The sequence below is a fragment of the Lepus europaeus genome, chromosome 8 (assembly GCF_033115175.1).
Source record: "Lepus europaeus isolate LE1 chromosome 8, mLepTim1.pri, whole genome shotgun sequence".
NCBI classification, from domain to species: Eukaryota; Metazoa; Chordata; class Mammalia; order Lagomorpha; family Leporidae; genus Lepus; species Lepus europaeus.
Window position 1 is genome coordinate 32,466,065 of NC_084834.1, and position 23,592 is coordinate 32,489,656.

The following is a 23,592-nucleotide window of genomic DNA, read 5'->3' on the forward strand; positions in this document are numbered from 1 at the left end:
TGAGCCCAAGTGTCTCAGGAACCCAGGTACTTGAACCACCACCACTGCCTTCCAGGTAGGAGCTAAGCCGGACACCAAACCCAAGCACTTGGTTATGGGGTGCTGGCCACTAGGCCAAACATCTGCCCCTAAACTTTTGTACTGTAAGAAAAATCACTGGGCTTACTGGAACCACTAAAAAAGACTTGACCAATCAAAAATAATTTCCAGTGTGATGCATCTTTAACGGAAGATTACCTGCATCTTTAACGGAAGATTACCTTTCAGTGAAGCAAAAGCAACAGGATTATCACGTTTAAATTATAGGTTAAATATACAGTATACTCTAGTGGTGCTACAAGCTAAAATAGTGTTACTTGAATTAAGAAAGGGTCATAAAGCCTACTGCTCTTGATGCTTAACCCAAGCACTCCTATGTTCCAATTATATTCTCCTAAATGACATCCTCATTAAGGTTTAAAAGTGCCTAGAGAATAGGTCAGCTAATGTGGACGTCCGAGTGTGTCGCGAGGATACAGATGTATATACAGGGAGATAGTGCAGCAAGAACGTGTCAAACCTCCCTGGAGGAATCAAAGCTCACTTACCTTGACGAAGCTCATGCGTATGGTACACATTTTCGTCAGCTCGTAGACCGTCTCAAAACCGTGGTTCACAGACTGTGCCAACAGCTGAGCAAATTCTTGGTTATTAAAAATTTTCAAGCTACACCCGCTAGGGATCTTGCACACAGTGGTGGGGTGAAACCCGTGATGGTAGTTGCAGTTCCGACTCTGCACAAAGATGCTGCTGTCACTGAGGCACTCGGCGTACACCTCCCCTCCGACGTAGTAAAGGTGGACTCCTGCGGAAAGGCAACGTGTGCACGTGCTTGCCATTAGTGCACGGCTGAAAGGCCCCTGGGCAGCTCCAACACACAGACATAAATTTACACACACTGAAGCTTGTCCTAGTGAGATATTTTCCAAGTCCTACACAACTGCTAAGAACTGATGTTAACTGTACTAGTTAGTAAGATGTCCAGGTGTCAAAGCATGTCTAAGGAGGTTTAGGAAATAATAGGACAAAATTTGTGTGTTTTTTTTTTTTTTTAAAACAGTGAACAAAATAGAGCAATTTCACTTTGTTAAGAGCTTAATGCCCTACAGGAAAGTGTACCCTCACTTTAAGAATACAGCATAATAAAACGTGGACTTCCTTATGGGAGCCTATGTATACTCATTCCATAACACTCCTGTATTTTAATTCAGAAGCTAAGCTGTTTGGAAAGCTTTAGGGTAGAGAGAAGGGAACGTGGGTCAAATGAAGCAGAAGTAGAAAACCACAGGCAGAAGTACTGCTGAGAGTACAAGACAGAAGGCCTGGTGAGAAAATAAACTAGAAAAACAATTCCTACTGGGTCTCACCAGACTGCCACCTGCTGCAGACCGCTCCCTGGGAGAGTCAGAGTGCCGGGACTATAGGAAATGGATCTTCCCCGGGTTCTTCCAAAAGGAAAGAGAAAAACCCACCCACTGCACAGAGCTTCACAGCATTAAAGGGAGACGACTTTATGCAGACCACCCAGCAAATCAAGCCACATCCCCCCATGGCCTTCCTCCATGCACCTTGCAGGGCATTCTGGCATGGCCTCCTCAGTGCCAAAACAAATGTCCCATGCAAAATACTGTGTTTCTATGTACACACACCAGTTAACACTTCTGGCACAATTACATAACTGTTGAGGCAGAGGCCCAGGTTGTGGCATGATGCAGAGAAAATTAAGAGTGTATGTGTACTTTATTCTTGATTATAAAAATTACAAAATTTTCATTTGAGGAAATTTGGAAGGTAAATCAAAATATAAAGCAGCAGAATACATTATGCATTATTTAGTGACCTAGAGGCAGGAAGGGTTAATGGTTTGATGTCTTATATTCTAATGTGGGGGTCATTAAAATTTCTTGGCAAACAGTTACAACATCTGCATGACTGTATGGATGTTAACGACTTATTTAACGATTCTCCAATTAGTGGACTAGTGTGTTGACAATAATTTTCTGCTATTATAACAATGCCATGATAAATGTCTTTGGACAGTTTTTGATATTATCCTTAGGAGAGATTCCTGGAAGTTAAAGAGCTGGATTGAAAGCTTCTGATTCACTGTGCCAAAGACTTTCCAGAATGCTTGGATCAATTTACACCCTCACTGGCAGTGTATGAACACCTTTCTCATTTCACTCGTGCCTGTACTGAACCTGAGCTTAAAACAAAACAAAACTTCTCTAATTTATAGCTGGAAATAATATAATTGCTCTAATTTGTATATGCTGCTGCTCCCATGGCTTATGTATATTAGCCATATGTGTTTCTCTTGTGAATTCAGTTGGTTATTTCTTATCTATTCATCCCACAGGGGATTCTAGTATTTTTATTTTTTATGAGCTGTGCATACAGGAATTATATAAAATAATTTATATCTTATTTGTTTCCCTATCTTTTAATTTTGTTCATTATACATCTTTAAATCAATCAATCTATCTACCTACCTACCTACCCCCCTATCTGAAAAGGCAGAGAATGAGAGATCTTTTATTTATTGGTTCACTCCCCAAATGCCCACAACAGCCAGGGCTGGGCCAAGCTGAAGCCAGGAACTCAATCTGGGTCTCCCAGATAGGTGTCAAGTACTTGAGTCATCACCTTCAGCCTCCCAGAGGCATGCTGTCTACAAGCTGGAGTCAGGAAGAAGCTGGAATGAGAAGTGGAGCTGGGCCTTTCTGAACCCATACTGCCCAATACGGAATGCAGGCATCCAAAGGCATGCCTTAAAGGTGCCAAAAGCCTGCTCTATGATACAGTTTTTTAAGTTGTAGCAGTCTTTTTTTTTTTTTTTTTTTTTTAAGATTTATTTGAAAGACAGAGAATTACAAAGAGGCAGAGGCAGAGAGAGAGAGTCTTCCACCTGCTGGTTCATTCCCCAGATGGCTCCAATGGCCTGAGCTGGGCCAATCCAAAGCCAGGAGCCAGGAGCTTCTTCCAGGTCTCCCACATGGGTGCAGGGGCCCAAGGACTTGGACTATCTTCTATTGCTTTCCCAGGCCATAGCAGAGAGCTGGATCAGAAGTGATTTGAACCAGCACCCATATGGAATGCCAGCACTGTAGGCGGTAGCTTTACCCACTATGCCACAGTTTAGTCTTTTAGTCAAATCTCTTAAGATCTTTGCTTATTTATTTAAGAGACAGAACAAGAGAGATAGAGATAGAAGGCAGTGAGCTCACATCTTCTGGTTCACTTCTCAAATGCTTATAGTGGCCAATGGCCTGGATGAAGCTGAGAGCCAAAAATTCAGTCAAGGTTTCCTGTGTGAGTGGCTGGAGCCTGATGACTTGAGCCACTGCTGATGCCTCTCAGCAGGAAGCCCAGGAACCTGGAGTCGGGAGCTGGGGCAGATACTGAACCCAAGCACTCTAACCCGGGACGGGGGTTTCTGAACCACTGGGCCAAATGCCTGCTTCAGGCTGCCTTAGTGCTCAGAAAATCTCCACCTCTCCGATAAAATACATTTCCTTCCAGCTTTCTAATAATCTTTTAAAAATATTCAGCTCATTAATGTATTTATGGCATGAGGTCAGGGTTGCTCCTCCTGGACCCACTCAGAAGTCCACTTTGTTACTGCAGGGCCATTAGAAGACCTTACTGATTCATGCACTTCACTTAACATACATTAAATTGTTATACACAGTCTGAGTTGAATTTATTCTACTGGCTTGCTTATACACTGATTTAACTGTATTTTTTAAAATGTTTTAGTAACTCTAATATTGGGAGTTTTTTCTTTGCTCTTCTATGAAATAACTGAGCTATTCTCATTTTTCTCACTTGTTTATCCATCCAGGTAATAGTTCAGCTTTCAAAAAAGCACCAGAACTGTTTTAAACTACAAATTAAATCAGGAAGAACTAATAGCCTTAAGATGCTTTCCCAGTACTGAGTATTCCCTTTCAGGAGCACAGACTGCCTATGTACTCTGGCAAATTTTCTTTCTCTCTCAGTAGAATTTTATTTTCTTTGTATACTTCTCACAAATTGAAAGTTTAGATGATTTCCAAAATTGTGTGTTTCTGCTCCTATTGGGAATGCAATTTTCCCTCCATTTAAAGGAAAAAGACTTATGTAATTTAAAAAAAATAGATTCTTTGGAGATTGCTACGTAAGCAGTCACATCCTCTGAACAGACACAAGGCCCATCCATACACCTGGCATGCACGAAGCGGGGGAGGCACGCGTAGGAGTACACAGTACTACAAGCTTTCTGGAAAGCAATCTGGCAAATGACATCAACAGCTTTCGGCCTACTAACTCCACTTCCAGAACAGACCCAGGAATATTATCAATCAATCCTATCATCTGCAAATAATGATAATCTTGGCTCGTTTCCAAGATCTATAACTCGACATTTGAATACACCACTCAGGGCATCTGGAACAATTTTAAATAACAGCATTCCCAGAATCTGTATTTTCATCCCAATTTTTTAAAGAGCAATGTACCTTAGCACAACAGCTTTGACTACTTTGGGATAACAGGTTCAGAGTTTAGGGGAGAATAAGTCCTTCCATCCCAAATGCATGAAAAATTGTGTTTAATGCAATTTGAGAGATTCTAGCAAGATAGCTATGTATGTTCCAAGTCCAAGTCCATACCCCCTTCTGTCAGAGTCAGAAAATGGCTACCAATCCTGGATTAAGAACTATTGGGGCTCCCCCTGCCAGGATCTCTCAAATGCCTTTTGAGCATCTATTCAATAACCTTTTTAATATAGTTCACTTTTCTAAATTTCACAGCGGGTCGATATTTTTTTTAAAAAGAATCTTTAACTCTGGAAATAATTTCGAGCTTATAAAAAATTTGAAATAGAACAAACAAGAAAGAAAAAGAGAACAAAGCACCACATAACCATCTCCAGAGTCATCTACTGAGACAACTTACTCCGTCTTCTTGGTCACGGGCTCCCTTCCTCCCTGCTGCACACACACACAAACACACACGTGCACATTTGGACACAGGGTTGTTTTACACAGAGTCAGATGGTGAATAGATAGACATCTTTTTCTTTTAAATGTTTTGTCATCATCCTTTACCTCCTAACTACTTAGGTATATTCTTATTTATAGTTTTTTTTTTTTAAAGATTTTATTTATTTGAGAGGTAGAGCTACAGATAGGGAGAGGGAGAGATGGAGAGAAAGGTCTTCCATCCACTCCGCCAATGGCCACATCAGCCAGCACTGGGCCGATCTGAAGCCAGGAGCCAGAAGATTCTGGGTCTCCCACGTGGGTGCAGGGGCCCAAGGACTTGGGCCATCTTCTACTGCTTTCCCAGGCCATAGCAGAGAGCTGGATTGGAAGAGGAGCAGCCGGGACTCGAACCAGCACTCATATGGGATGCTGGTGCTGCAGGCAGGCGGCAGCTTTACCTGCTATGCCACAGTGCCGGCCCCAGGCATATTTCTTAAGAGGATAGCTTCTTCCATAGCAGTGAGCAACACCAGCACATTTAACACTTATGTAATACTTATCTAATTTACCTTTCAATAATGTCCTTTATAGTATTTTTTCCCTATTCACTACTAGGATATGTGAAGGGTTAGGTAACACATGTGGCAATATTTCTAAAACTTTTCATCTGGAACATACAGAGCTCCTTCACCCTGTTTAGCAGGATGTTTAATGTTTTGGGTTTGTCTGATATTTCCTCAGGAATAGGCTCAAATCCGCATTTCCAGCAAGAATTCTGCACGGGTCACGTTACAGTCTTCTCTGGTACCACATCTGCAGGTATAGGATATCCATAGCCTTTGTTGTGACTATGCGGGTATATTTTTTTGTGCGAGGCAGACTGATAAACACACAAAGAGCGAGCTCACATCTGCTGGTTCACTCCCCAAATGCCCACAACCCAGGCTAAGGAGTCAGCAACTCAGACCAGGCCTCCCATGTGGGTGGTAAAGACCCAACTTTGAGCCATCACTGCAGCCTCCAAGGGTCCACATCAGCAGGAAGCTGGAGTCTGGAGCTCAAGGCAGGTGTAAGCCCAGGCACTCCAATATGGGATGCAGACATTTTAATCAGTAGCTTAATTGCTAAGCCAAATGCCTGCCTCCAGTGATAACTGATACTCTAGTCAAGATGGGTGGTCAAATATCTAATTACAATGATAATATAAATTATACAATTTCTCTACTGTATAACTGCTGCTGTTTTCCCTCTGTAACTAACAGGTAGCTTTCAGCAGACAATTTACAGATTTATATTTTATTTATTTGAAAGGCAGAGTGACAGAGATGGAGAGACAAAGAAATCTTCCCTTTGCTGGTTCTTTGGCTGCAACAAAACAGGCTGGGCCAAGTCAAAGCCAGGAGCCAGGAGCCAGGAACTCTGTCTGGGTCTCCCATGTGGGTGCAGGGGCCCAAGCTCTTGGACCATCTTCTGCTGCTTTCCAAGGCGCATCAGCAGGGAGCTGGATCGGAAGCAGGGCAGCTGGGACTAGAACCTATGCTCTGATACAGATGCCAGAGTCACAAATCATGGCTTAACCGGCTGCTCCATCACTCTGGCTCCCATGTGAGGATCTTTCAAAACATGCAAATATCCTGACTCTCATAAAAAATTCTCTTTACTTGCAGCATGCATTGGTGACTCTTGCTATTATGATGGCTGCAAAATGATGATTTTCCAATTCTAGCACTCATTCTACATTTGCCAATCAGCCTTCCCTATTCTTTCATTTACCTATTATTGCTTTGGATTAACATTTTTTTTCATGGCTTAAAATTCATTACCATAATTATTTTGGAGCTCAAGTTGTCCTATAATTGGCCAGGGGAAGCTCTTTCAGTTGACATCCCCATCATTTTCATTAGCATTTCTTTATTTTCCACCATGATGAAATGTTTCAAGCTCCTCTTCTGCCTGCGTGTCCTAGCCTTGGAATTGGCCGTTTCTCCAAGGAGCCTTGGGTGTCCTTAGCGGGGGATGGTATTAGGAGCGATCATCTGAACACTGCACATGCTTACTGCTAGGGGCTGCCTTTGTTTTTCAGCCTTTCAGTAGACAGACCAGAAATTGCGTGTGCATGCAGACACGCACTATACATAGAAACACACGTGTGTGCAGTGTCCATGTCATGGCTTCACACTGATACCTCCCCGGCTGCCTCCACACACAGGGTTTGTTGTGTTGCTTTCCTCCACATTTTGTTATGTCCCTTACTCCAGAGAGAAAACCAGGCTCCCAACCACATCCACACCTTTATCTGTTTAATCTTAAAACACATCTGAAGGACACAGAACTGTTTCATTCACACCACTGCAAACTAATCAAGGCTGCCGAAGAGTTCACAGGTTACGTGAATTCCTCCCCGTGAGGCTACCCCACCCAAGCCACACTGAGCGTGTGCTCATGATATCAAACGCTGTAAATAAGTCGTCAGTGGGACCAGTGCTGTGACTCAGTGGGTTGAGCGCTGCCTGTGATGCCAGCATCCCATATCGGAGTGCTGGTTTGAGTGCTGGGCTGTTCCGCTTGACTCAGTTCCCTGCTAATGTGCCTGGGCAGCAGAACACAGACAGCCTAAGTAATGGGGCCCCTGCCACCCACGTGGGAGACCCAGATGTTCTTCCTGGCTGCTGACTTTGGCCTGGCTCAGCCCTGGCTGTTGTGGCCATTTGGGGGAGTGAACCAGTAGAGGGTGGATCTGTCTCTCTCTGCCTTTCAAATAAACAAAATAAATAAATCTTTTAAAAAATAAGCTACAAGTTTTCACTGAATTGTGGTATTCATTTGAAATACAACTAGGTTCATTTGTTCCAATTTGTTTTTAATTTTAGGTTGTAAGTAATTTTAAATATTGGTTTTTGAAAGACAGAGTGATAGGGGCCAGCGCTGTGGCTCACTTGTTTAATTCTTCGCCTGCGGTGCTGGCATCCCATATGGGCGCTGGGTTCTAGTCCTGGTTGCTCCTCTTCAAGTCCAGTTCTCTGCTATGTCCCGGGAGGGCAGTGGAGGATGGCCCAAGTGCTTGGGCACTGCACCTGCATGGGAGACTAGGAGGAAGCACCTGGCTCCTGGCTTCGGATTGGCGTAGCTCCGGCTGTAGTGGCCATGTGGGGCGTGAACCATCGGAAGGAAGACCTTTCTCTCTGTCTCTCTCTCTATAACTGTCTCTCTCTGTGTCTATAACTCTACCTATTAAATAAATAAATAAATAAATAAATAAATAAAAGACAGAGTGATAGAGACAGAGACAGAGAGATATCTGCCATCTGTTGGTTCACTCTCCAAATGCCTGCAACAGCCAGAGTTGGGCCAGGCAGAAGCTAGTAGCCTAGAACTGCATCCAGGTCTCCCAGAAATCCACTTAGGCCATCATCCACTGCCTCCCAGGCACATTAGCAAGAAGGCAGACTGGAAGTGCACAGCAGCTGGTATTTGACCCAGACACCCCAATATGGAATGTGGACCTCCAAAGTGGTGACATAACCCACTGTGCAACAAATGTGTGCCCCAGAAGGTAATTTTTTTAACAGCCACTTTATTCCACAGCAAACCGTAAGATACAATAGTATAAGGCCAGTGCTGTAGTGTAGTAGGTTAATCCTCTGCCTGCAGCACTGGCATCCCATATGGACGCTGGTTCTAATCCCGGCTGCTCCACTTCTGATCCAAGTCCCTGCTGATGGCCTGGGAAAGTGGTACAAGACGGCCTGGGTACTTGGGCCCCTGCACCCATGTGGGAGATCCAGGAGAAGCTCTAGTTCCTGATCAGCTCAGCTCTGGCCATTGTGGCCATCTGGGGAGTAAACCAGCGGATGCAAGACCTTTCTGTCTCTCCCTCTCAATGTATGTAACTCTACCTCTCATATAAATCAATAAAATCTTTAAAAAAAAAAAAAGATACAATAGTGCCCAGAGTGGCAAGTCACTATTTCAGCTAACAAATCGATACTATTTGAGTTGGCACAACAGAAAAATCACATTGCCTGGAAGAGCTTTCAGATAACACAGATTTAAAAACTATTTACAAAATGAAGCAAGTGAACATTACCTGGTGTCTGCTACATTAGTTTCCAACAGTAATGACCACGTGGGCTCTGGGGGAACAGGCCACATAGGAAACACATTTGGAAGAGGTTAAAGTGAAAACTCACCTTTTCCAATATGCCGCCTGGTGTTTTCAATAGTGGAATTCCGGTTAACATTGGAGAGCAGCCCAAGGCAGAAACGGTTCTTATTGTTGGAAGGATCAGTGAAACCATCCACCAACACACTCGTGGAGGAGGCATGGAATGCCTCACCCACACGGTTGTTGAGCTCATAGTAGACAATAGAGCACCAGTGTTTTGGTTCCTCATAAGCAACTACATGAACATCTGCAAGAAAGAAATGGTTGTATCAACCAAGATTTGCACCTCAGGCTCTCAGAACTGAAACTGTTGTAAAACTGGCTCAGGATCATGGAATGAAGACATGGAAAAACAATTGTATTATAACTTATGCAGTTTTTCTATGATGTCCAAAGCAGGTACCTCTTATTTTAAGTGTGGCCTCCTTGTTTAACTGGAAAGCAACGTCCTCCAATTAGGATCAGAAAACCAAAATGCAAGGTACACAAGCAGAGCAACAGCATTTGCTGAATCCTAACAATAAGCCACTTGCGCCTTAATATGCAGAAATGGGAAGCACCCCAGCACAGACCCCAGCTTACCACCGTCAGTGCAGAAGTGACAAGGAACAAAACTTGTCAGAGCAGGACAACAGGAGACAGGAAATAGGCCAAAGGTGCTGGCATGAAAAGGAATTACTTTTGGCAAAGCCTTAAGTATACCTATGCCTTTTCAAAGCAATGAAGATCAGCTTGTAATTATTAATAAGAAGCTACTTTACTTCACACTCAGTGGCCAATAATGACCACAGCTACAGTTTTGCTCCAGTTCTCAAACTCAGGAAGCGATCTTGCCAGCTGGCCATTCTTACCGAATGAATCATCTCTCTCTCATCCAGATTTCATGCTAACTTCCTTACATTTGCTGTAAGTCAAGCAGAGCAGGTGTGTTTTGTCTCTCCATTCCCAGAATGGGCCAACAATGGAAATCACCCAATTTTACTGACAGGATGCAGCTTGTTAAGTCAGATCTCTTAAGACTAACAAATCTCCAAACAGAACATGCTTCTAAACATTTGCAGCTAAAAGGTTTTAAAGATAAGTTCCTTCTGTAGTAAAACCTCTTGCACTGCTGCTTTAGAGATTCCAGAAATACAAGCCATGTACCTCCAGAAGACCAATATATAATGATCTGAGGTTTAGGAAGTCCTGAGTGTGCAATCGTTAAAAACGAAAGAAAAGAAACTATGAAAGAAAACCCACATTGGAAGTGTGGACTGTAACTGCTGGGAAAGAAGTACCTTGATGTTCCTAATATCAGGCTCCACCAATACTAAAACACACTTTACTTTAGAATTTAGAAAAGAAAACAAGGAAAATGCTCATTAAGAAACTCACATATGTTAGCTGCTTTAACACTTAAGTAGGCTCGCTGAAAACATGCACTATTTTCCCTATTTACTAAGCAACCATCCATGATTTTGCACTATTCTGAAGAGGAAATTTTGGTAACTAACTCACAAGCACCAAATCTTAAAGAAGGTGGCAATATCAGTAATAGAAAACTTTCATCATGTACCGGGATTATTCAAAATGCTATTCATCCAGGTCAGAGGTTGACAACTTTTTCTACAAAAGCCCAGAAAGGCTTTGCAGGCCATAAAACTACTCAACTCTGCAAAAAAGCAGCTGTAGATAATACGTTATGAGTGAACATAGCTGGGTCCCAATAAAGCTTTATTTACAAAAGCAAGCAGCAGAGTGAGTCGGACTGTGGGCAGTACTTTGCCCACGCTCTCATGCTGTAGGAACACCACAAGAACAAAAGAGAAAGAACACAGCTCAACGTTCCTTCCTCATGAAAATATTAACCAACTGTAAACTTACTCTAGTGGTGAAAAATGTTAAGCTATTTGAAGAAAAGAATCTTAAAGGTCTATTTTCTTAAACCAGATATTTTAAGCTCAACGCATTCTTAAAAGTGTGCTAGTACTATGTCTATTCTCTTTCTGCTATCCTGCTCCTCAAACACAAATTCCAAAGATGTGAAAAATAGGAGATATCTTCCCCAAGATCTTTATTCAGGGGGAGAGAATTTGGCACAGCAGTTGGGACACTACTTAGGAAACCCACATCCTATACTGGACCGCCTGGGTTGGAGGCCCAGCTCAACTTCCAATTCCAGCTTCCTGCTAATGTGCACCATGGAAGGCAGCAGGTAATGGCTCCAGTACTTGGGGCCCTGCCACCCACTTTGGAGACCTGGATTGAATTCCTGGTTCTGGCCTGGCTCAGAGCCACTGTGGTCCATGTGGGGAGTGAATCAGGGGATGGTTAAGTAGCTCTACCTGCCTCCAAAATTAAAAAAAAAAAAAAAGTTAATTTAAAAAAGAATCTTTGTTGGCTCCTAATTCCATATCTGAGAGGATATTCTACAAATGATCAGGAACCATTAAATATGGAGCCAGTAAAAAAAAAAAAAAGAAAAAATTTACTGATTAAAAAGGTATACAATCTAATGTATTACACTGTGCATCTAAGAAATGTTCTTCCAATTCATCAATTTTTTTAAATAACATTTTTTTATAGCAGTTTTATGTTCATAGCAAAATTTAGCATGAGGTACGGAGACTTTCCATGTCTCCTTGTCTCCCACAAGTGAATTCGCCATCAGAGTAGTATACTTGTTACAATCAATGAGCCCACATTGGTCCATCATTGTCACCCCAAGTCCACAGCTGGACACGAGGGCTCAATGAGGCTCTCCACATTGGACAAATGCACAATGACACACTGCCACCACCAGAGTATCTACAGACCTCATCAAATACCAAGGGCTTCAATAATGTAACCAACTCTGACAAACGCTCAGGTACCTCTTATTTTAACAACAACAACAACAACAAAAGTGCTAAGAATGAGTAAGACACATGAGAGGGGCTTCAGGAAGTCCATACAAAATTCAATCAGAAGTTTATTTTGTTGCAAAAATTTTTGAATTCACACTTATGCAGGATCTTCAAAAAGTTCATGGAAATGTATATTATAAAAAAACTATGGATGGATTTCAAAATTTTCTTGCACCCCCCCCCCCAAAAAAAAAAAAACTCTCTAACTTTTAATTCCATTTTCCACAAACTGTGTGAAGCACCTCTGTAGCTAGTAATTAGGGTGCAATTTACCTTCTATTTGCATAAGCTTTCTACAAATTGAGTGATTCATGCCATGTGCTGAGTGTACCAGCAAAGAAAGCACTTTTCTCGCTGCAAGGTTACTTGGGGACAGTCTTGCCAGCATGGTCACGGCTTCTTGCAGACGCTCAGAGGTGCCACCTCACTTATCTGCCGGAGCTCTCTGCTCCTTCAGCCTACTCCACTGCACACCTGGAAGAATGATGGCTGGCTCCCCTTGCTTGGGGACGGCCGAGCGCGCGCGGTACAGAGCTGCAGAGGAAGACCCAGCCTTTACTGGAGAGCGCAGGAAATGTTCAGTTCTGCTTGTAAACTCTTCAGGGTAAAAGGAGGAAGAGCGGCCCACGGCTTAAGGTAACAGTCAGAAATAAACACAGCGGCCAAGAAAGAAACGCTGTTAGTTTGTCCCTGCTGCAGCGACACATAGGCGAGGACTAGAATGTCTAGTCTAACTACAAAAGAATCCTTTTGGAACGCCCAGTTACATGAACTTCCCATTCTGGAAATCACCTGTGAAGACTCGACTTCAGGCTGTGTTCACAGCTTCTCAGCTTCCTTTTGGCCATTTAAAAATGTTCATTTCATCACCAATTCAGGATGACTAAGTACTGAGATCTAACCGGAGCACAATTAAACCCAGACCTTCCTTAGTTGGATCAGTGTGTTTGTTCATTAAATAAAAGACTAATTTGTTATACAAAGGATTCTTTCTATGGTGTTTCTCTTATCACTGTGCTCTATCTTTCTCAAATAGCAGCCTTCTTAAAGACCAGTAAAAATTCTGTGAAAGTAACACTGGGACAGATAAGCATTAGACTCTAAAACAGGATGTAGACCTGCTGCGCTTTACCTCCTCTGTTGATTTCCGAGGGCAATGAAGGTGCCATCATATTTGTGTCCATTGGTTGGGAACCATCCTGGGTCATGGCGTCTTCGGGAGGCAGGTAAGCAGGTGGGGGCGTTTCGGCTGCAAAGTTTCCAAAGAATTATGTCTTATTCAAAAAGATTTATTTATGTATGCAAAGAGAACAGATTTCATCTATTTCACATCTACAATTTTAAGCCCACACCTGCTTAAAACATACTCTCCTCTGTGCTGAGATCTTTAGAGGTCAGGTCACCGTTTCAACCTCTACATCACAAATGAGTAGATGCTATAGACGCTGGACTTGATGTGCAACTGCTGAAAATTATTACCCATTTCAGCAAAGGTTCAGTGTGGGGATGGTGGGGGGTGTCTCCATGCCAGTTCTAGAAGACTTCTGCCTAGCCAGTTTCATGCCGTTTTACAAACGATCATAAGAGCACTGAAACCATGCTGTTTATCACAGCGATCTCCGATTGAGGAATTCCCAAACGCCTCTTCTGAAGCCGGCACATGAGGGCAAACGGTGTGGCTTCCGGAACAGCGGGCACGATCACCCGCCTTGTGCTGTCCTAATGCAAAACACAGGGTACAGACTTCCCAGAATGCTTTGCGAGCCAAAGACAAGCTCCTCCAGACTGCTGGAGCCCCTCTAGCACACAGGACAGAGCCTGGAGGGGCTCCAGAGCGCCAGCACGGGCAGGTCCTCCAGGGCGCCCAGCGCAGCTGTCGGCGCCCACCACGCCGCCGCCCCGCGGCAGTTCCTCAGGGTTCTCGGTGACTGCTCCACGACGCTCCCCGCCAGCCCGGTCACTCCCGCCGTCCAGCCGCGGACAGGCATGACTCCCAGCGCTGAGACAGGACCCCGGAGCCTGATCGGGATGCCCGTCACGCCTGTCCTCCAGCTGCTTTCAATTCCCCTTCCTCCTGCAGCCGTAAGGCTGACTGGGCCTCTCCTCAAGACGGAGAGGCTCCTCTGAGCCTGGATCCGCCGACCTTCTGCCAACGCTGGTGACCACGTCACTGCCAACCTGTAGCACGGGCACCGCCAAGAGTGACCACGTGACGACCGCTGGCAGTCGGCTCTTCTCACACGTTCCTCCTCATGCCCCTCACCACTCTCTGGTTTCCACATTTCCCATATGCTTCACCCGTGCCATAATCCCTGCCAGCCGGGGACAAACATGGAAAGCCGAGCCGAGCTGCATTCTGGGGCCCGCGGCGGGCTGCCCGTGCTCGCTGTCCTCCCAGACGGATGCCCTCACCTGGCTGGGAGGGGCTGCAAGGGGCAGGCAAGCACGGGACGGTACCAGCGTGATTTCTGGCGCTACTCTGTCTCCCTGTCTCCTTCCAAACAGCACTGGGCTGAGGAACACAGGAAACCGTGCGGCAGAAGGACCCTCACAATAAACAGCAGTGAGAGCTGCGCACCGAAGCGAGAGCAACATAAAGCGCGACGGACGGCTTTGCAAGCGCAGTGCCCAACACCGACATGGGTTCCAGTTCACGTCAGAGCCTTTCCCATGGCCCAGTGAACACGCCTGCCCAGTTCCCGCGCTAACAGGTGTCAAGGACACCTCTGTTCAGAGTACTCTTCTCCAGGTCCATTGGCGAGGTATCTACACTAATGCTTTTCTTCCTGAGACGCTTGTGTATTAACCTTGGAAACAGAGTAGCCTAGCTGATGACGTATTCTGATCCTCATTACACCATCAGCTATACCTTCAAAAAAACAAGAGGATAACTGTTTCTCGTCTACGCTGAATTCAACAAGCAGATGGCTTCCAGCACTGCTGTTGCAATTCTTTTGTTGCTGAAGCATACGTTTCTTGAGGTTACATCACTGTCTAAATGAATTTGATTAAGCAGGGGGGTGTGACCCCTCAGGGAACATCTTTTCTGAGACTGTACTGAAAAACAGGCGATTTTCCACGTGAGAAACGCCGTGAACCGAGGTCGCGCTTCTCCTAAGAGCACATGTGTGGAACACACCCTTTTTCTGTCTTTCATCAAGAGGAGAGACTGCACCAATTATGCCACGCCCAGAAGGATGCAGCTGTTCCCAAACTTTTTGAAAACGAGGGGCGACTACAGCCTGTTCAAGCTTCTGGGCCTGACAAAGAAGCCGGCACGCGAGCTGCTTTGGCCACGAGGCTTTGGACTGCAAGCCGCGGCCCAGAGCCTCGGAGCCCTGCGTTCCAGGCTGAGCCAGCGTCCCCGTGAGCATGCGGTGACACCGTCAGATCGCCCCTGACCTGCCAACCCACCTGGCATCTGGAAGGGGCTTCCTGGGTCTGAGCTGGTGGGGGAGTGTGGGTAGGTGCTGCTGCTGCCGCCGGGCGAGTTGGGGTAGCTGCTGTTGGGAGAGTGAGGAAACGGGTGGCTGCCAGGCTGCTGGAACGAGTCTGGAAAAGTGGCGTTGAGTGGCATGTGAGGCTCGTTCTGTCCCAAGTTGCGGAACTGAGCTAAGAGGCTGTGCTGAGGATTATATTCGCTGTGTCTTGGAACCAGCACCGGAGGAAGAACTGCGAAGAGGGAAAGAAAACACAAGAAAGACCAAAGTGAGAAGGGTGGAAATCTGTAACTGCATGGCAATACAGTCGTCATCTCCTAAGTGATAACAAAGTCCCCGGACCCCCCGGCTGCCCACCCAACAGCACCGCTGGGATAAAAACACCATCCTATCCTGGAGAGCAGTCCCTTCTGCCTCACTGATGGCCTGGGCCTGCCCGAGGACTGTCAGCAAAACACACGTGCTGCAGTTAAAGATGTTAAGGCGCCCTATTCTTTTTTTTTTTTTAAATTCATTAAAAGCCAAATGAAGAATACATACTACTACTGAAAATTCCATTTTCTAACCCTACTGAGAGCATTTTACATTTAAGAGTTAATATCTTGGGGCCGGTGCTGTGGTATAGTGGGTAAGGCTGCCACCCGTGGTGCCAGTGCTGGTTTGTGTCCCGGCTGCTACACTGCTGATCCAGTTCCCTGCTAATGGCCTGGGAGCTTGGGCCCCTGCACCCACGTGGGAGACCTGGATGAAACTCCTGGTGCCTGGCTTCAGCCTGGCCCAGCCCTGGCTGTTTGTGGCCATCTGGGAAATGAACCAGCAGATGGAAGACCTCTCTCTCTGTCTCCCCTTCTCTCTCTGTAACTCTGCCTTTCAATAAATAATAAATGTTTTTTTAAAAAAAGAGTTTATATTTTTTGAATGACATGAATTATTCACCACGTGTGTTTTAAATTGACAAGTGAACTCACTTGAAAACAAAAAGAAGCTTAGGTAATGAAATGAGGCAGGTAAATAAGAGGGTGCTTCACAAAGTTCATGGAAAATGGAATTGAAAGTTAATTTTGGCACAGAAAACTTTGAAACCCATGCATACAAGTGGTCTTCAAAAAATTCACAGGAAAATGTATATTATGGAAAACCTACGCATGAACTTTGAAATTCTGGTTCAAATTCTGGTTCACCGAAATACATTTGTTTCAATTCCATTCCTCAACGCGCTTTTGGAGGTAGCTTCGCACAATGAGCATTACAAAATCCAAAATCCAAATCCCTCGTTCCACAAAGTGAGCTGTTCTCTGAGATGGAGTTTATGCTGTGACCTGTCCTAGGACTTGATGTACATCTCTTCTCAGGATCTGCAAGTGATTACCCTCACCGCCCCCGCCCCCGCTGGCCAGGGAAGAGAGGTCAGACAGCCCACGCTCTGGCTCTGCCCGTCGAGAACCACTCCTATCATTCCTACAAGCTCTTTACATGAGGAGGCTAAGAGTTCACCGACCACAGGAGCCTCTTGAGGCAAAACCATGACAAACACAAAGAGCCTAGAAGGCAAGGGCTGGCTCGTGGTCATTACGGAGCCCTCACCAGAGGCAGAGCCACAGTGTCCCCCCAGGGTCACCAGATGGCTCCTCCAGTTAACAAAGGCTTGGGAATCCTTCCTGCTCCTGCAGTCCCACCTAAGAGAAAAACAACCCATTTTATAAGCTGCACGGGACAGAGGAGGTTTAAAATCTGGGTTTTTTGTTTGTTTGTTTTTTGCTGCTCATTATTTTGTAGTTATCAGACTCACAATGTATTTTTCCGAAAGAAGTGATGTTTAGGAGCAACCTCCTGGGCTAGTGGTTAAGGCATCTGTGTCCCAGAATGCCTGGGTTCAATTCCCACCTCTGGCTCCTGGCTCCAGCTTCCTGTTGATGCAAATCCTGGGAGGCAGTGGTGATGGCTCAAGTAATAGGAGACCTGGCTCCTGGCATCAGCCGCTGTTGTAGGGGGTGTGATCAGTGGGTGGGAGCTCAATCTGTCTGTTTCTTGGATAATTTTTTTAAAAAGAAGCAATGTTTAGTGGTATTTTTCTGAGGCTTCCCAGAAACTCTAGCCATAATTTATATCATTTCTATGGAAAAACTGTACTCAACATGTGGGTTATTACTTATGAGCTAAAATTTTTTTAAGTAAAAATAGATTTTTGAAAGTCTAAAAAATTTTTATGCTGTAGCTTAAATTCTTAATCTTGTAACAGTAAGGTTTGTTTATTTCCCTACATTTTGATCTTATAGAAGTAAATATTTTTAATATAATAAATATGTTTTAGGAGAATGATGGACTCTGCCCAAACTAAGCTGATAAAAGCATGATTAATTTCCACTTTTACCTGTCAGTAGTCACCTGAAGTATGAACTCCTTTGTTTTGTTGGAGAAAAATTTCTGATAAAGGCTCTGTTGACACCAGCAGCAACCACATTCCCAAACCTGCTATGAAATGGCCCAATTCCTGTAAACTCTGCAGTCACAGGGATTCTCCCTTCTTTGGCTGCCGCAGCTTGACACACCACTTCTCACTGTGCCACTTAACTGCTCATGCGCAGAAGCTCATGCGCCAAATGTATCAGCATTTTCTTTTATACGGACCCTGAGTCTGAGAAATCTTTCTCCCACATCATACTGTGAGGAGGAATTCATTGGTGTGTTCTTCTAGCGCATATAAAGTGACATAGTTTATTTGAGACTCTTGTTCATTTGCAGTTTAGTTTTCTTTATGGCATGAGGGAATCATTTTATGTTTTCTCCAAATGGTTAGCCAGTTACTCCAATGCAATTTAATAAAAAGCCCATCTTGGCCCTAGCGATTGGAGACACCACTTTTCTCATAATGTCCCATAAATGTTTGGGCCTATTTTTAGATATTTCGTCCCATTCTATCACTCTGTGGCCCCAGTACCACTGTGTTTCAATCAGACGCTTTGTAAAATACAGCTATTATAATTAATTTTTTTTCATCTACTTGAAAGGCAGAATTATGGGTAGATGAGAGAGAAAGGGAGGGAATTTTCCATTCACTGGTTTATCCACTGAATGCCTGCAATGGCTGGGGTTGGGCCAGGCTAAAGCCAGGAGCCCAGAACTCCATTTGGGTCTCCCACACATGTGGCAAGGACCCAGGCACTTAAGCCATCATCTACTGCCTCTCAGAACACACACTGGCAAAAAACTGGGTCAAAAGTAGAGATGGGATTTGAACCAGGGACTCTGCGATGGGATGTGGGTATCACAAGCAGCCCTTTAACTGCTGTGCCAAAAACTCACCCCTCCACATTTGTGTGTTTTTGTTTTCTAGGTGTTGTCTACATTAGTCTGCTCTGGGTGCCATCACTAGGCCTAGCGGTCAACATGCCTGCATCTCACATCAGCGTGTCTGGGCTCAATCCACAACTCCAGCTCCTACTGATGTGGACATGGCGGGCAGCAGATGGCTCCCACCCAACATGGGGAGACTGGGATTTAGTCCTCAGCTGCCTTGTTTGGTGCTGGCTGTTGCAGCCATCTGGGGAAGGAACCAGCAGTTGGGAGCTCTCTGTCTCATGCGTGCACACATACATAATGGTGGAGACAGCATGCTTTCTTGACTTCAGGGAGAATGCCTGTGGTTTTTCCCCCAGTTAGAAGCTGACTTTAGGACTAAGACGCATTATGCCGGGGAAGTGCCTTCCCATCCCTGGAATTCAGTGTTTCTATTAGCAATGGGGTGTTACATTTTTGTCGGAGGCTTTTTTAGCGTTTTTGGATGCTATTATGATTTTTCTTCTTAAGCCTACTAACGTGGTGAGTGTTATCCCTGCATTCCTGGCACTGATCTGCTTGGTCATCATGTTCTTCTCTCTTAATGCAGTTGTTAGCATTTGGTCACTAACATTCTTTAGGATTTTTACATCGGTACTCCTAAGTGATCTGGTCATTTCTTTTCTGTATGTGTGCTATCTCTATCAGGTGTAGGTGTCAAGGCAACGCTCACGTCATCGATGCCTGCTCTGAACCACCTCCTGTTTCCAGATAGTTTCAGGGTTTGGCTAACTCCCGCTGTGAAACACTCTGGGACTGGTGCTTTCTTGTGGATTAGTTCCTTTCTCTGTTGCTCTTGCTTAAGCTTTGTTTACTGAGGTTAGTTTTGACGAATTAGATTTTCTTCTTAGCTTTCAAATTGATTTTTTTTTTTTTTTGACAGGCAGAGTGGAGAGTGAGAGAGAGAGAGACAGAGAGAAAGGTCTTCCTTTTTTGCCGTTGGTTCACCCTCCAATGGCCGCTGCGGCCGGCACATCTCGCTGATCCAAAGCCAGGAGCCAGGTGCTTCTCCTGGTCTCCCATGCGGGTGCAGGGCCCAAGGACCTGGGCCACCCTCCACTGCCTTCCCGGGGCCACAGCAGAGAGCTGGCCTGGAAGAGGGGCAACTGGGACAGAATCTGGCACCCCGACTGGGACTAGAACCTAGTGTGCCGGCGCCGCAGGCAAAGGATTAGCCTATTGAGCCACGGCGCCGGCCATCAAATAGATTTTGACATATCATATTTATTTACAAATTCCATGCAATCTTATAATTAAAATTTCCCCCTCTATGTCAATGGTGATTATCCTCTCCTGAAGTTTTATATTTGTGTTTTTTCTTTGTCCCCACTTTTTAAAAAAAGATTTACTTTTTTATCTGAAAGGCACAGCGACAGAACAAGAGTTGAGAGTGAAAGTGAGACAGAGACAGAGAGATCTTCATTCTGCTGGTTTACTCCTCAAACAGCCGCAGCAGCTAGGGCTGGGCCAGGCCAAAGCAGGAGCCAGGAATCCCATCCTGGTCTCCCACGTGGGGAGCAGGGGCCCAGCTTTGCTGCTTGGGCCATCCTCTGCTGCCTTCCCAGGCACATTCAGCAGGGGGTTGGATTGGAAGAGGAGCAGCTGTGACACAAGTCAGTGCACCAATATGGGCTGCCACTGTGCCACAGCTGGCGCCTCTACCTTTCCTCTGCCTTGATTAAATTATCTGGTTCTTGGTCTTTCACAATCATTCAACTTTGTTGCTGTGTTAAAAGAAAAAAAAAGCCACAGCTGATAAGTAAACAAACGAATAATGGATATGGTTGTATTTAAAAGCACTGCTTAGGGGCTGGTGTTGTGAAGTCTCGCCTTCAGTCGCAGCCTACAATGCCACCATCCCATATGGGTGCCGATTCCTGTCCCAGCTGCTCACATCCCATCAGGCTCCCTGTTAATGGCCTGGGAAAAGCAGCTGAAGATGGCCCAAGTCCTTAGGACCCTGCCAGCATGTGTTAGACCTGGAAGAACCTCCTGGCTCTTGGTTTTGGCCTGGCCCAGCCCTGGCCATTTTGGCCATCAAAGGAATGAAACAGCACATGGAAGAGAGCTCTCTTTCTGTCTCTCCCTTTCTCTGTGTAACTCTTTTGAATAAATAAATAAATCTTAAAACAAATATACATAGGGGCTGGCGCTGTGGCATCATAGGTTAAGCTCTCATCTGCTGTACAGGCATCCCATATGGGCATCAGTTCATGTCCTGGCTGCTCTACTTCCAATCCAGCTCCCTGCTAATGGCCTGGGAAAGCAGTGGAAGATGGCTCAAGTGCTTGGGCCCCTAAACCCATGTGAGAGACGTGGAGAAGCTCCTGACTCCTGGCTTTGGATTGATCCAGCTCCGGCCATTGAGGCTAACTGGGAAGTGAACCAATGGATGGAAGACCTCTCGCTCTTTTTCTCAAATAAATACATGAATAAATAAAATATATATATATATATATATACACACATGTTCACAAAAACAGGTGACACAATGGATTTGGCCCATCAGAGTTTGCCAATCTCTGACAATTATCTATGTTTTCCCCACTACATGACTTATCTTTTGTTTAGACTTGTGTGTTCAACTTCCTATTATTTGTGTATATCTACTTTTCCTGCCATATTCTTTAGTCTCTGCTTTATACAGGAGGTTGCCATGTTATTTGGTGCATATATGTCACATATATGTTCACCATATTCTCTGTGTTATGTTTTTTTTGGCTGAAAACCAAAGCCCCAGTTTTCCATTTCCATTTCCCTGTAATACCATTACTATTTCTTCTATTTTTAGCTCCCTAATCACTTTCTGAAGGAAGGGACAGATCTTTTCAATATAGCATGGAGTGCAGTTTTGAATTATGAACCGATTTGAAAAATATTTAATAGATGAGTTAAGCCCATTACATTTCTTTATATGAATGATATGTTTGGTGTCAATTCTGCTGTGTTATTTTATATATTATGGTATTGTGTGTATTATAGATGCCTGTGTGGTGTAATTCTGGTTTCTGTACTTCTAAGGAAGTTCTAAAGATAGCTCTTTATTTTGATTTATGTTTATTTTTACATTTATATCCTTTAGTGTCTTCACTATCTATGTTTTCCTTAATTGTCCTTATACTTCCTAGCTCCTCAGTTTTAAATATATCCTTTGGCTTTCACCTATAAACTATACAATAAATGATTTTATTCTGCATGCTCCTTTCTCTATTTTTTATCCATTTTTACAGCTGTACACTTTCTACTTTATCAGGACATTTGAGCTGCACAAGACTCACTCACCTATGTCACTGCTCTTATCTCTACAAGTAACTACATATTCATCAATAGTTCTTTTGCCAAAGTTTCCCCAGTCATGTCTTCTATCTCTTTTCAAAGTATTTATTTATTTTCATCTACTTGAAAGCTGGGGAAGAAAGGTAATCTTTCATCTGTTGGTTCACTCCCCCAAATGGCCACAACAGCCTGGGCTGGGCCAAGCCAAAACCAGGAGCCCAGATCCATCTGGATCTCCCACATGGGTATCAGGAGCCCAGGTACTTGAACCTTTACCTGCTGCTTCCCAGGATGCATTAGCAAGAAACTGAACTGGAAGCAGATAACTGGGACTGAAACCAGCACTCTGATATGTAACGCAGACATCCCAAGCAGTAGTTTAATGTGCTGCGCCACAATGCCTGACCAATATCTTATTTCAATAAAGGTCCTACAGTGGATTTCTTAGAAGAGCTCACTGTTAACAGTATTTCCCCGAGTTCTTGCACATTTAGAACTTTTGATAGCTTATACCTCAATAGCCTGATTTGCACTGGCTTTTTTAACGTTTCTTGAAAATGCTGTTTTCACTGTTGCCTACATGTATACGAAGGCTGATTCCTGAAACTAATTTCTTAGCTTCACAAATTACATGTACTTTTTGCCTGGAGATCCTTAGGTCTTTCTTGTTTTTAAAATCAAACAGTTTTATAAGCAATTTTCAAAACTGATCATTCTTTGTGAATTTCCCCAAGTATATGTGGGTTCTTTTAATATTTAGGTTTAATTTTTCCCTTATTTCTGCAAAGTTTTTCTGGATTTCAGTTTTTGATTACCAGTCCTGCACCAGCTCCAGGCACATGGGAGCTCCGATTAAACACACCCTGGATCCTCACTGTATGTTGTACATTTCAACCATTTTATCAAACCCATTTATTCTTTTATAAATGCTTCTTTCATGTAGTTAGTTGTTTTCCTGTCTTTATTCAATGAATTGTATTATTTTAATATAAATCTAATATAATAACCCCTTGTCACACTGAAATTTATTCTTTTTTATAAAAATCTTAAATTTATTCCTGAGTTCCATTAACTCTGATTTTCTTCCAATTTTAGCCCATTTCTATACTTAATTTCTGATATTCCTCTCAAGTCCTTGTTAGAGAATATTTTGAAGTGTTGTCTGACAATTAATACATTCAAGCCACTTGAAGGAAATCACATACTGAATAAAGGATTTGTGTTCTGAATATACAAATAACTTCCAAACTCATTAATTAAAAACCTAATTAAAAGTTGGATGAACTTGAAAAGACTCTTACCAAAGAAATGTACCTTAAAAACATTGTCTAATGAAATAAACTAGACATAGGATAAATATTTTATGATTCTACTTTTTTAAAGCACCTAGGATAGACACATTTATAAGAACAGAAAGTAAAAAAAAGAGTGGTTACTAGGAGTTGGGGGATAAGAAAGGAATAATTATTGTTTAACAGGTG

At 43.9% G+C, this 23,592-nt stretch overlaps 1 protein-coding gene across 3 annotated transcripts in view; it reads right to left on the reverse strand.

Annotated features, from left to right (window-relative positions):
* The window catches only part of SMAD1 (SMAD family member 1), an 87,208-nt gene that overhangs the window by 6,044 nt on the left and 57,572 nt on the right, over nt 1-23,592 (reverse strand). For all 3 annotated transcript variants that reach the window (XM_062199543.1, XM_062199546.1, XM_062199544.1), the window contains exons 3-6: nt 15,474-15,731; nt 13,192-13,308; nt 9,197-9,418; nt 588-844 (exon numbers count right to left, since the gene is read on the reverse strand). In XM_062199543.1, coding sequence (XP_062055527.1) covers nt 588-844; nt 9,197-9,418; nt 13,192-13,308; nt 15,474-15,731 — 854 coding nt within the window. The remainder of the gene's footprint in view (nt 1-587; nt 845-9,196; nt 9,419-13,191; nt 13,309-15,473; nt 15,732-23,592) is intronic.